General features: G+C 35.7%; 1 protein-coding gene across 1 annotated transcript; it reads left to right on the top strand.

Moving 5' to 3' along the window:
- The first annotated feature begins 4975 nt into the window (after positions 1-4975).
- On the top strand, positions 4976-9478 carry LOC144424481 (3-oxoacyl-[acyl-carrier-protein] reductase FabG-like). Its single transcript, XM_078113825.1, has 2 exons — positions 4976-5261; positions 9039-9478. Exons 1-2 carry the CDS (start codon positions 4976-4978, stop codon positions 9476-9478), a joined length of 726 nt encoding a protein of 241 aa, XP_077969951.1.
- Positions 9479-12794: the final 3316 nt, after the last annotated feature.

The raw sequence follows: 12794 nt of genomic DNA, 5'->3' as shown, positions 1-12794 counted from the left end.
CTTAGCAAAGCAAGGATTTTAATACGAACCACCGACGTTCGATGGCACGTGATCAGAAGACATGAAGAGGAGTGCCAGCATATGCGTTCGCAGAACGTCCGGTGACGTCATAGCAAACAAAAACAAATCTCACAGAGCCAACACAAACTTTTGAAATAAATAAAAGTAATAGCTTTCAGGAGAAAAAGTACATCTTTAACCACTAAAAATTTCAAAGCAACTGGTCCAGTATTCAAAGAGAAAAGCGACTTTTTAGATTTTCCACTAGGTGTCCAAAAAGTGTCAAAGTGCAACACCATAATATTGAAAGGATCCATAGGTCCACTACATGTCCAATAAGTCAATTTCACACTGGTACGGTAACTGAGCAGTACCGTACCTGCAGGCTTGATCACGCAACCGCTTGAAATAAGTTTCAAAACAGTGTTCCCATGGGTAAATTTTAAAACAGCGAAATTTTGAATGAAATATCACATTTCATAGGATCCATAGAAAATTTAAGAATAAATGACGTAATAGCTTTCTGGGGAAAAAATCAAACTTCAACCACTTAAAATTTCAAAGCAATTGGTCCAGTATTCGAAGAGAAAAGCGATTTTATAATGATGATGACGAAGAAGAACAATAACAACAACATAATATTGAAACCATCGTTATGTCCACTAAAGTGTCTAACAACATAATATTGAAACGATCCATAGGTCCTCTACGTGTCCAAAAATAACATGTTGGTAAATATCGAACATAGACCGTATTCGTCTAGTTATAAATTTGTGATATTTCATAATCTGTTTAAATCATAGCTGACTTCCAGTCCTTAAATTTTGTGATCATAAAATGAAACTTTTCCCAGCTACACTTGCGTTTTCAGTACAAATTGATATTTGATCGAACTCTTAAAACACCAGGACATACAAGGCCGCCATTAACGATTTTTATGAAATAAAAATACTATTTATGGAACTGCATTTTATTCACTAGTAATTTCCATGCGCATATGGAATAGTCACGGACAAACAGGCATTTTCTATTACCGCATCTATACGTTTCACATTCACCAACAAAACCACATAGTGCTGTCATTTACTGTCTTTGACGATATGAATAATTCATTTTGCAAGAATAAAGATTTAGAATTATGTTTTCGAACGGAATTTTAAAGGAAACCCGAACCTTCCTCGGTAGACCTTTTATTTATTTTAGTCAGTAAGGCTATGAAACATGACTGCAGTTCTGATCGCTTAAAATAGTTTTTTTTTTTTTTACTACATGCATATTCAAATACATTATACATGATAACGGCAAGAGTGAACGTCTTTCCAGTTGCTGATAAATTATTTCTGTTAAAAGCTTCTGCCGTTCATAGGACACGAAATATTTATGAGATACTTTGAAGCGTTTGGCTTTATTTTTGATGTTGTTATTGTTGTATTTTTGCAAAAAAGCAATTTTCTCCGCAACTAATACACTAATCGATTTTAAAATTTTATCCTTACAGATGGAAGAATATGCCACTGAGTCATGTGGGACACATTTGTTATTTCGTTTTAATTAAAAGGGAACAATCTTTATTCTTTATTGCTCGACTGCGACTTTCGTGTGCGTATATCTGAGCATGGCCGTCTTTGCTCATTTATGACGCCCAAGCTGTCTTTGTTGACTTCTATTTAAAATAGACAAAAATGGGTGACACGGCAATGAAATAATACAATAAAATGAATGGGATGCTAGGTTCATGACCGCAATCCACCTGTAAATTACAGAAAAAGCCCTGTTGACATATAATCTTCCATTAGACGCCAGAAACAAAAATGCATGTGCTACTTCTTCTGGTTTACCCAAACTTTGCATTGGTGTTTGTGCAACAATATTGTCTTTAAAACTTTCCGGCGCACCTTCAATCATAGACAACTGAATCATTTCTGGTAAAAAAAGCATTGCAGCAAATTGTGTGCTTTGAGTACTCTGATGCGATATATTTTGTTAACCCAATTATACCGGATTTAGTCATTGAATGTCCTGCATAAAAGGGGATTCCTCTTATGCTGGATATACATTCACTATGACATCAAATGTTTGAGATTAGTCCTCTTCTTTTAGCGATCCTGATGGAGTTCATACTATGCATCACTAAAAAAATTCATTTCATAATAAATATCCACTACTTCTTCTTCATTTTCTTCATTCTGTAAACCAGGGGTGTGTAACCTTTATTACAAGAGGGTCAGATACAAATAATTGAGTGGAACCGTGTGATCATCTTTATTTAACATAAACTCCTTAGTAGTTGCAGGCACAAAAAATAGCTTCTTCTTGTTATTGGTCCTATGGCATCATTAGAGGTTCTTGAAGAAATGATGAATGAAGAGACATAAATTTCTGAAAAAAACTGCTATTTAAATTTATTGACCAACCAACTACAAATGAATTCAAAAAGAAATTTGCAGATGGCTTCTTTTCTCGACTACTTTTTCCAAATTTGTTTCAATGAAAGTGCTAGCAATTCGAAGTCCATTTTTGAAGCGTTCGTCTGTCAGAACCAATTGATTAAAAGACGCCAATTAAAAAAAAATTCATTCAAAAGTGAAACCTCTCGCGGGCCGCACAATCTTTCCTTGTGGGTCCGTATGTGGCTCACAGGCCGCAGGTCACACATTCATGCTGTAATACCTGAAGACTAATTTTTCCCGAAGAATAAAAATGTCTATGGCAAACAGTTTCGAATCCAATGTGGAGATTAAAAAATTATTGATAAATGTGGTGACGTCGTTGGTCAAGTTCAACGTTTTTTTTCTTGTCTGCTGACGTAACAAAAATGTGTTATAATTTGCATGAAAACCTAATAGAAATTCCGTTAAAGAAGATTACATCGCTAAAGATTGTAACGTGCCATGCAAGATAATTAGCGCTGTTTCAATGTCAATAGACTTACAGTTCTAGAATGATTTGACTCTGAACGAGACAGAAATGATTATACGGGTGGCCAACACGTCGATCGACACATCTCGAGCAGTCGATTGCGTCTGATGTTGAGTGAATTTTATTGAAATACCCCCCAAAATTGCCTCGAAACAGCTGTGTGTTTTACAACAGTAACATTATAGTATTTTACATGCGCAAAATACAATATACACGTATAGTATTTGAGTCTGGGCAAGCCCGATTAAGCATAATATTACGTAAAAAATGCAAGTTTTTCCGCTGCCAAGGTTTAAAGATGGAGTGCGGAATTATCGCGTGTCTAGACTGACAAACGATCAATAACTTTCGCAGTATGCGAGAGTTTTTGTCTCACTCCAAGAGTAGTGTGATAAAATTTATTCGCAATGGTAGCAGTGTCAAAATGCCCAATTTGTTCTGATTCTAAGCAAGCGAAGAATCGCGTTTGGAGGAAATTGTAAATAGGATAGGATTTACATATTTATCCCGAGGGAAAGAAAGACGATAAGACTGCTTAATCATATGGCAAACCACGGCCTCTCGTCCGGTTACCAGTCCAGGTCGGGTGTGAGATTAGTTAGCCAATTATTTTTTATTTCGGAAGCATGGACTTGATAGTGGAGGAAGCCGTAACCGACCAGCGGTTACGTGAACCACCCTACGGTGGCGAGGAGTCCCGCATTCCTCTCGCACATGAGCATCCCCGCGTGGGATTCGAACCTGCTATCCCACGAAGGGTAATCAGGGATGCGGTGGAGAGCGTACTCCTAACGCTTAGCACGATGCGCCATACCGCCGAGCCAATATTAGATACTGAAGTTTGAGCAGTCATGTAACTAACATTCATAGTTTGAGAATATTTATTTTTCGCTGTTTGGATAATACATGAAAGGTTTCTTGAAGAATTTTCAACACTTACGACTATAAAAAAGCACGCCCTTTATCCTTATTGTATGATTTAAATAAATCTTAAATAAATAATGAAATATTTACTCCGGGTACAATTAAATAATCAAATCAACAACTTAAATAGAACATAGCAAATACAAATCTTGTGTCGATTTTAATAATAATGTGCCCACAAAGCCTTCTTACTGGCTGCGGTGGAATTTTTTGTATACGTGTGTGCAGTTATCTGCACAGTCAGTGCCCATTCGTTTTTGTGTAGGACCTTATTACCGATCAGTCGATCGCGGCCGAAAGATTGGCCACTTCTGATATATATGGACACAAAGGCCAAAACGATATTAAATCTTCCACAGTCACATAAAAAACGAAACCAATAGAGCCCACAAAATTGTTTGCAATAAATGAAAGTAATAGCCTCCCAGCGACAGATACAATCTTTCGCCTCTGAAACGTGATTTCTCAAATTTTTAGTTTTCACAAGTTTGTTCGATTACGAAGTTAGTACTGTATTTTGTTGTATATAGAGTTTGAATGGGAAGATAATCCATCCTGCTAATTTATTTATTTATATTTGTAAATCGAGAAAAAATTTCTTCCAGCGTTTCCCACCTTGTTATGAAAACGAAAACAGCATTGGATATTATAAATTAAAAACTGTACTGTACTATACATAATATGATCAATTAGATTTTGAATTCAAAATTAGATTCATATTAGTCTGCAAAGTTTGTTAAAAACATTGCGGCTGAAATCGTAAACTCTGTCTGAACCTCATGGATAACATTCAAGTGTTCTAGTGGGCCCCATGGCTCAAATACAAACAAAAGTCGAACATTTATTCCACCATGCAACATTTTCAATTTACAAGGGTAGAAACAAATTATTCAATCTAAAAAATCGTCCCAATCAATTAATAAGTACATTAAGAGAGGTAAACACAATTATATTAACCTACAAACTTGACTGCCATATGAAATACATAATTTGGTTTCGGAAAGCATCATTTTTAAAAAAAATATTTATAAAACTAAATAAAAAAGCAACTTTTTTATTTAAAATGAATAGATCTATGTAAGGCATTTAGTTGGTTTTAATTTGGAAAACATTCAAAATTCTTCGTATCAAAATGTCGCAAAGAAGACTAGCAGGTCAATGTACTATTGTAACTGGTGCTAGCAGTGGAATAGGTCGGGCGATCTGTCAAGTTTTTGCCAGGGAAGGACGACTTCAACGACTTTCGGAAACAATGAATACTTTGCCAATAAATCATGGAAATAAACACTGCATGATACAAGCTGATGTGAGCTCTGTTCATGGAAATAAATTTGAAAGGACATTTCCTGATGGCCAAAGAATTTTTGAAATCACTATCGGAAGTGGACAAAACTCAAGAATTTTGTTGCATAGTCAATGTATTCAGCATACTCGGCAGAAGAGGTATCCCATTATATGCTGGATATTCAGCGACTAAAGCTGGAATAATTGGGTTAACGAAATGTATCGCATCAGAATATTCAAAACACAAAATCACAGAAACACACAGCTGTTTCGAGGCAATTTTGGTGGGTATTTCAATAAAGTTCACTCAACATCAAGCGCGATCGACTGCTCGAGAGGTGGTGGTCGACCCTGTTATCTATATATGATCATTTCTGTCTCGTTCAGAGTCAAATCATTCTAGAACTGTCTGTTGACATTGAAACAGCGCTAATTATCTTGCATGGCACGTTACAATCTTTAGTGGCGTAATCTTCCTTAACGGAATATCTATGATGTTTTCATGGAAATTCGCATTCAGATCGCATCAGAGTTTATTCAAAGCACAAAATCCGCTGCAATGCTTTTTTAACAGGAATGATTCAGTTGTCTATGATTGAAGGTGCGCCGGAAAGTTTTAAATGCAATATTGTTGCACAAACATCAATGCAAAGTTTAGGTAAGCCAGAAGAAGTAGCAAATGCCTGTTTGTTTCTGGCGTCTAATGGAAGATTATATCAACGGGGCTTTTCTGGAATTTACAGTTGGATTGAGGTCATGAACCTAGTATCACATTAATTTTATTAGAACATTTCATTGCCGTGTCACCCATTTTTGTCTATTTTATATAGAAGACACCAAAGGAAGCTCGGGCGTCTTAAATTAGCAAAGAGGGCCATGCTCGAATATACGCACACGAAAGTCGCAGTCGAGCAATAAGGAATAAAAATTGTTCCCCTTTAATGAAAACGAAATAGCAAATTTGTCCCAAAGGACTCAGAAGCAAACTCTTCCATGCATCTGTAAAGTAAAATCTTGTGAAATCGATTGGTGTATTAAATGCGAAGAATTTTGCTCTTTCGCGATAATACAACAATAACAACATCAAAAATAAAGCCAAACGATTCAAAGTGTCTCATAAACGTTTCGTGTCCTATTAACGCCAGAAGCTTTAGTTTAGAAAATGCATTTTCATAAATAGTATTTTCCTTTCATAAAAATTGTTAATGGTGGTCTTGTATGTTCTGGTGTTTTATGAGTTCGATCAATTATAAATTTGTGCTGAATACACAAGTGTATCTTGGGAAAAGTTTCATTTTATGATCACAATATATAAGGAGGACTGGAAGTAAGAAAGAAGTTGTGAAAGTCAGCTATGATCTGAACAGATTATGAAATATCACAATGTTATAACTAGACGAATACGGTCTACGTTCGATATTTACCAACATGTTATTTTTCGCTCCACCTTCCCTCGCTCTGAGGAAAACTTTCGCAGATACTCCAGCAGGAGCTACTTTTCTTGGTAAAATTAGAAGATTTTCGGCTAGAAATGATCGCCTACCCAATTCATTGCACCATGGATATAGGTAGTGGCAATAAGGGTTGAACTTCAGTTCTATAACACGCAATGCCAACCCATTTAGGTTCAAAGCATTAACCAGAGGATCATCACGTTCACAAGATGTATTCATATAAATAGTTCTTGAAACAATCCATATTCAACTGTTTGCTCCATTAATCTTAAATTGGTGAACTTTTGTTTGATGATTTGAATCGCAGTTACTTTGAAATCGTAGTCTCTTGAAACTGCTAAGTTAATCCTGTTTGCCACACAGTCCGCTGGAAAACGTGACAGAAAGCTGTTTTAATCATCTAAAACAATGAAAAACAATATTGCACAAAATACGTGAGTATAGTGAGAAGGCATTGTTAAAATTTACTTTTATAACAGGTCTTCTCGAATGGGAAAATCATTGTAATTTAGACACTTTCATTCTAAGCAAGCAATGGGGCTTTTACTTACCAGTTCTTTTGAATGGCAAAGTAATGTATTTAACAAGAATATATCCTATATCAAATTAACAGACGTCTCGACTTGAACAAGTAACAACCGATTATATTCTGTTTGGAGTCAGATTAATATCTAGCTAGTTTAAATAGCTTAATTAGCAACTACAACAGAAGTCGTCTCACTGGTGACCCCGACGTGATTTGAACACGCAACCTTCTGAGGACGACGAACAAGTCACTCGGACCGAAAATTTCGACCGAGAACTGCTCTACGTGAAACATGGCCAGGTTGTGGGAACAGAATACTCTGAGGACTTTGGGTATGGTTGCTTCATATTACTGCTAATAGTTTTTCTTCAATTACCATGTTTAAGTCTTGGAAATTCGGAAATTTATGGGTACATCTGCCAAAACGACAAAATCAATCAAGAATACGAAATATCAGACGATAATCTCTGCCAAATGCAAAAATCCGAGCACATGGTTAAATGTCAAGCAAAAATTTATCATACACCTAAATTACATACTAAAATCCCGATTCGAGCATGTCAAACGGGTATAACGGAATGGAACAGTCATTTTTATTTCTTTGGAGCTAAGACTCACTTTACAAAAATAAAATCAGGTGTACCAAGTTCTGAGCAAAACTGTCGAAACTGGTTTGAGACCTACGAATCAAATCAGTTTGGTAAGTTTGTTCAGAAAACCAATAATCTATACAATAGACAAAAGCCGGTTATTAATTATAAATGGCCCACGACTGATTCCGGAGCAACCGAAAATATTGCTCTAATAGAGTCCTATGTAATGTACGACCATTTAAATTATAAAATTATTTTTCCTCTAGCTGACAGCGCAAATTGCTCTGTGACTCAATCTTCCTGTCAAATTGGCAGTTATACACTTTTATTTGACGATTCAAAATTCGAACAATGTCCAAACAAAGGAGAAGAAATAAATTCGTCGCTAACTATGCATATAAACAACACTAATCAAGTCTTCTCATATTGGAGAATATTCAAGAACTTTCTAAATATGATATTTCAACATAACGTGCAAAATAACGAATAATTTCCCATGTGATATGTTGAATGACCTTGTTTTACATGAATAATCAGTGTAAAAACGGTCTCGAATAATCGAGAAAATTGTGTATCCCTTTAAATGCGATCTCAAACATTTCAAGCGATCGTCGTCTTTGTCGTCTTTCATTGTCATCTTTATCGTCAAATATCAATGATGATCGCTACGCTACTGTTATGAATAATAACTTGAAATTGTAAGTTGGTTTATTTGATCTAATTTATTGTAATATATTTATCGAAGGAAATAAAATCTATACAGGCAATTGTCTACTCTAGATCCTTTGCTGTTATATCAAATTAACAGACGTCTCGACTTGAACAAGTAACAACCGATTATATTCTGTTTGGAGTCAGATTAATATCTAGCTAGTTTAATAAGCCTAATTAGCAACTACAACAGAAGTCGTCTCAGTAGCAACACTGCTATTTAAATATAATGATTTGCTCTACGTGAGTATTATAGTTGGTTGTATTCTGCGAAACACCAAATCATCTTCGTATCACAATGTCGCAAGGAAGGCTAGCAGGTCAATGCACTATTGTAACCGGTGGTAGTAGTGGAATAGGTCGGACGATCTGCCAAGTATTTGCCAGGGAAGGCGCTAGTGTTGCAGTTCTGGGCCGGAACATTCAAAGACTTTTTGAAACAATAAATATTTTGCCAACTAATCATGGAAATAAGCACTGCATAATACAAGCTGATGTAAGCTCTGCTGAGCAAGTTGCAAGAGCATTTAAATAATCAACGAGACAGTTGGGCAAGAACGATCACAATTCTTGTGAATAACGCGGGGATAACCAGAAATGGTTTCATTGACGAATTCAAAAATGAAGATTTTGATGAAATGATGGGTATAAATTTGAAAAGATATTTTCTGATGTCCAGTGAATTTGTGAAACTATTATCAGATGTAGACAAAAGCCAAGATTTTTGTTGTATAGTCAATGTATCCAGTATGTTAGGCATAAGAGGTATCCCATCATTTGCTGGATATTCAGCGACTAAATCTGGTATAATTGGATTAACGAAATGTGTCGCATCAGAATTTTCAAAACGCAAAATACGCTGCAATGCTGTTTTGCCAGGAATGATTCAAACGCCTATGAATGAAGGTGTGTCGGAAGGCTTCAAAGAAAATATTGCTGCACAAACACCAATGCAAAGATTGGGAAAACCCAAAGAAGTAGCAAATGCCTGTTTGTTTCTGGCATCCAATGAAGGTTCATATGTTAATGGTGCTTGTCTGGAAGTTTCAGGTGGATTATTGGGATGAACATTTTGTTTCACTTTTTTATTTTAGCATTTGTCCTGCAGGCTACGCTATGTTATATATATATATATATATATTAAATGTATCATCTTATCACTTAGAATTTTATATTATACTCGCAATATTAAATTATTATTACTCGTTATACAGTTGAGTAAAATAAAATCTTCACATCATACTGATTTTTTCTAGTTTTCTAAATTTCGCACCTTTCACATTTTTGATTTATATTTGATCATACTGGTAAAACACTATAGTCATTTCATGTATTTTATCCACCAGTAATTTACATTGTTATATTGAACAAACAGCCCTTTTCTCTTCTTCTTATTTACCGAATCTTTACATTGACGCATTTGCTTGTTTGTAATTCAACGATGGGGTTTATAATCTACAGGTCAGCCAGAGAGTGATGCCCCGGCGGTTAGGGAGATAATTTTAACGACATTGCTGTCGCAGATCAGAGATCTTCAATCTATCGGCGCTAATCATTTTTGATGGGATTTGCCAAGTATCCGTGCCACAGATTTACGATATTATTTCAATTGTTACTTAAAGTTCAATAGTTGTTGTCCGATTAGACTAGACTAGATCATATTCCTATTAAATAACTTCTAAGTGTTACATGGACCTTTGAACGTACTCTATATTCAGCACTAGAACAGCCAAACTTTATTTTAATTTCAGGGCAATCTATTTATCCTTAACTATAGTCAGCAAAACGTTCTAGTTAGTGATAGATAAATTATAATAAAATCTTGAAAACTCGACCAAGGATTCTCCAGATCAGTAAATGACAACATATTGAAATTGTATTCAACACCACTCGGCGACATTGATATTCTGGTATAGTTATCTTGCTGGACGTTTCATTAGTTTAAATTATTCATCATTTTGACATCATAAGTAAATAGTTTAAAACTGAACATGAACCATTTACGCCTCGTCTTACGCCCCGGTGAGATACTCCGTATGCCCGATATGCTGGATACATTGACTATGCAACAAAATGTTTGTAATTTGTTCACTCCTGATAGCGATCTTACGCATTCTTTAGTCATCCGAAAATATTGTACAATTGCCCAATCTTTAATTTCCCATTCTTACCAATTTATCAGCGTGTGCTCTGCCTTTCCTTAAATTGCTCCCTGCTCAGCCAGTGACAACTTTGTGAATCGCGTTGTTCGCTTCGCACAAGCTAGCTGTTAGGGCATTGTAATGTCATTGGCATGGATAATAAATTGGATCCAGGTATAGGCTTTGCAGCGAAAGTACCGTAAATTCTCGTTTTACCGCCCGATCTTGATTAAGAGCCCATTTGAATAGCCGCCCGTGTGATCAGAACATAAAAATAAATAAGGGCCGGTGCTTGAATACCCGCCCGATGTAAAAGCTGATTTTTCAGTGGTAAGGAACAATAGGAAATAAGAAGCGCTTTTGTCACAACGCTGTTGAATTTTAAATTTTTTTTAAAAAAGACGCCGATAACGCGTACGATTGCCTTTTGCTAAAATCGCCGAATGTTTTCATCGTTGTGACGTGTTATTTAGGACGTGAACGCCTTTACGTTGACATTTATTGTCTCTAAATCACAAATTTTCCACAAATTTGTACCACAATAACGATGGCAATTATTTTATTTTGTTACTCGCACGGAATTGACGGAAATGTGCATCCGGTGAGACTTATTATACGTTCATCGGCGGCGAAAATCTAAAGACAAATTAATGAATAAATCCACGACCTAAATTGTTTGATTGAAAAGCGGCAATATAAAATACTGAAAATAAAACCGTAAACAAGTGTTGTTGAGGCCCGCGACAGTCTAAAAACGCTTTTCTAGGCATTGAAAATTGCAAAATTTCGTCTGCCCAAGGCACACATTATGTTCGCTCCGCGTTTAGAACTTATCGTCACTGGAATCAAAAAAACACGGTGAATTGTGAGCGGGATTTACCATGTTATCCATTACTTTTATTAAAATTGCCGTCGAAAATGTTCGTGTTAACATTAAACAAGGTTGAGAACGCGACTTTCCCGGTTTGTGATGATGTATAAGATAATTATTCTATAAAGTAAATTCGAACAAAATTTATTGTACTAAAATAAAATTTATCGGTGAGATTTTGAAGCAGTATTACGGATTTTTCGGAACGTTTTATCCTTAAAAATAATCGGAGTGGCAGCATTGCTATTGGAAAGAGTCAGTGTTACAAGTACATCTCAAATTTGTGAAATTTGCAAAAAAGCAAAAATACGGATCAAAACAATATATAATCGGTCAGTTTACCACACATTTGTATGTCCGCGGAATGCCGTAGTGTTTTAGAGTGGCTCTTGTTTTATCGACGCAACTTCAGTTTAAATTGATGACAATTAAATTAATAAAGCAAGACATTTTAAATATGCCCGTAACGGCCATGGATTGATTACTTTGCACAACAGAAAATTCATTTTTCGTTGAAAAAGTCGACTCTTTTAAGTGGTGTTACCGCGGCGACTGTTGACGTGGATTTCGAGGCGGTGAAGGCGGGTGAATAGGTATTTTTGATTTACTGATAAAACCTACTTTATATGTATTTTCATTGTATGAAGTAAAATTGTACTATACGGATTTTAAAACAGATATTGAGATTTTTCTATCCGCTATAACGAGTTCGCAAGATTGCAAAAATACGTATTAAAATTAAATACATCACGCAGCTTATCTTATATTTTTATGTCCACAGATCGCCGTGGTATTTTAGAGAAATAATGTTTTTCTTTTGACGTAAAAAGGCGCAACCGCTAGTTACGTTGGACACAATTAAATTATTATATAAGAACATTTTAGAATTTTGTAGTTGTCATGGATTGAGTAATTCATTATACCCTGAAAAGGCGGCTCTTTTAACGCGTGACTATTACACACGGTAATTGGAATTTCCGATTTTGAAACCCCTCCCTTTTGAAAGTCCTGGCTGCGCGCCTGATTACGTAACACCATGGTTCTCAAACTGAACGTCGCAAAACTTTTCTTTTTTTGCGGATTTGTACCTGCGGTGCGTGGAAAAAGTCAAAATTTTCGTTATTCTCGTTTGAATCATATATACTTGAGAACTGGAAATAACAATATATTAATTATTGTAACGATCGAAAATAACAAGCGCTCGTGGTTGAATTAGGGCCGGTTTGAATAAGGGCCCGGTTAGTGAGTTGGTTGGAAAAAATATGGGCCCGGGCTACAAAACGAGCAAATACGGTAATTGAAATTGCTCGTATGAACTCATTTGGATGGATCCAATTTGTTATCTATGCTAATGACATCACAATGCCCTAA

This window comes from Styela clava, chromosome 6 (genome assembly GCF_964204865.1).
Source record: "Styela clava chromosome 6, kaStyClav1.hap1.2, whole genome shotgun sequence".
In the NCBI taxonomy this organism is placed as follows: domain Eukaryota; kingdom Metazoa; phylum Chordata; class Ascidiacea; order Stolidobranchia; family Styelidae; genus Styela; species Styela clava.
This window is presented reverse-complemented; position numbering and strand designations above follow the sequence as displayed.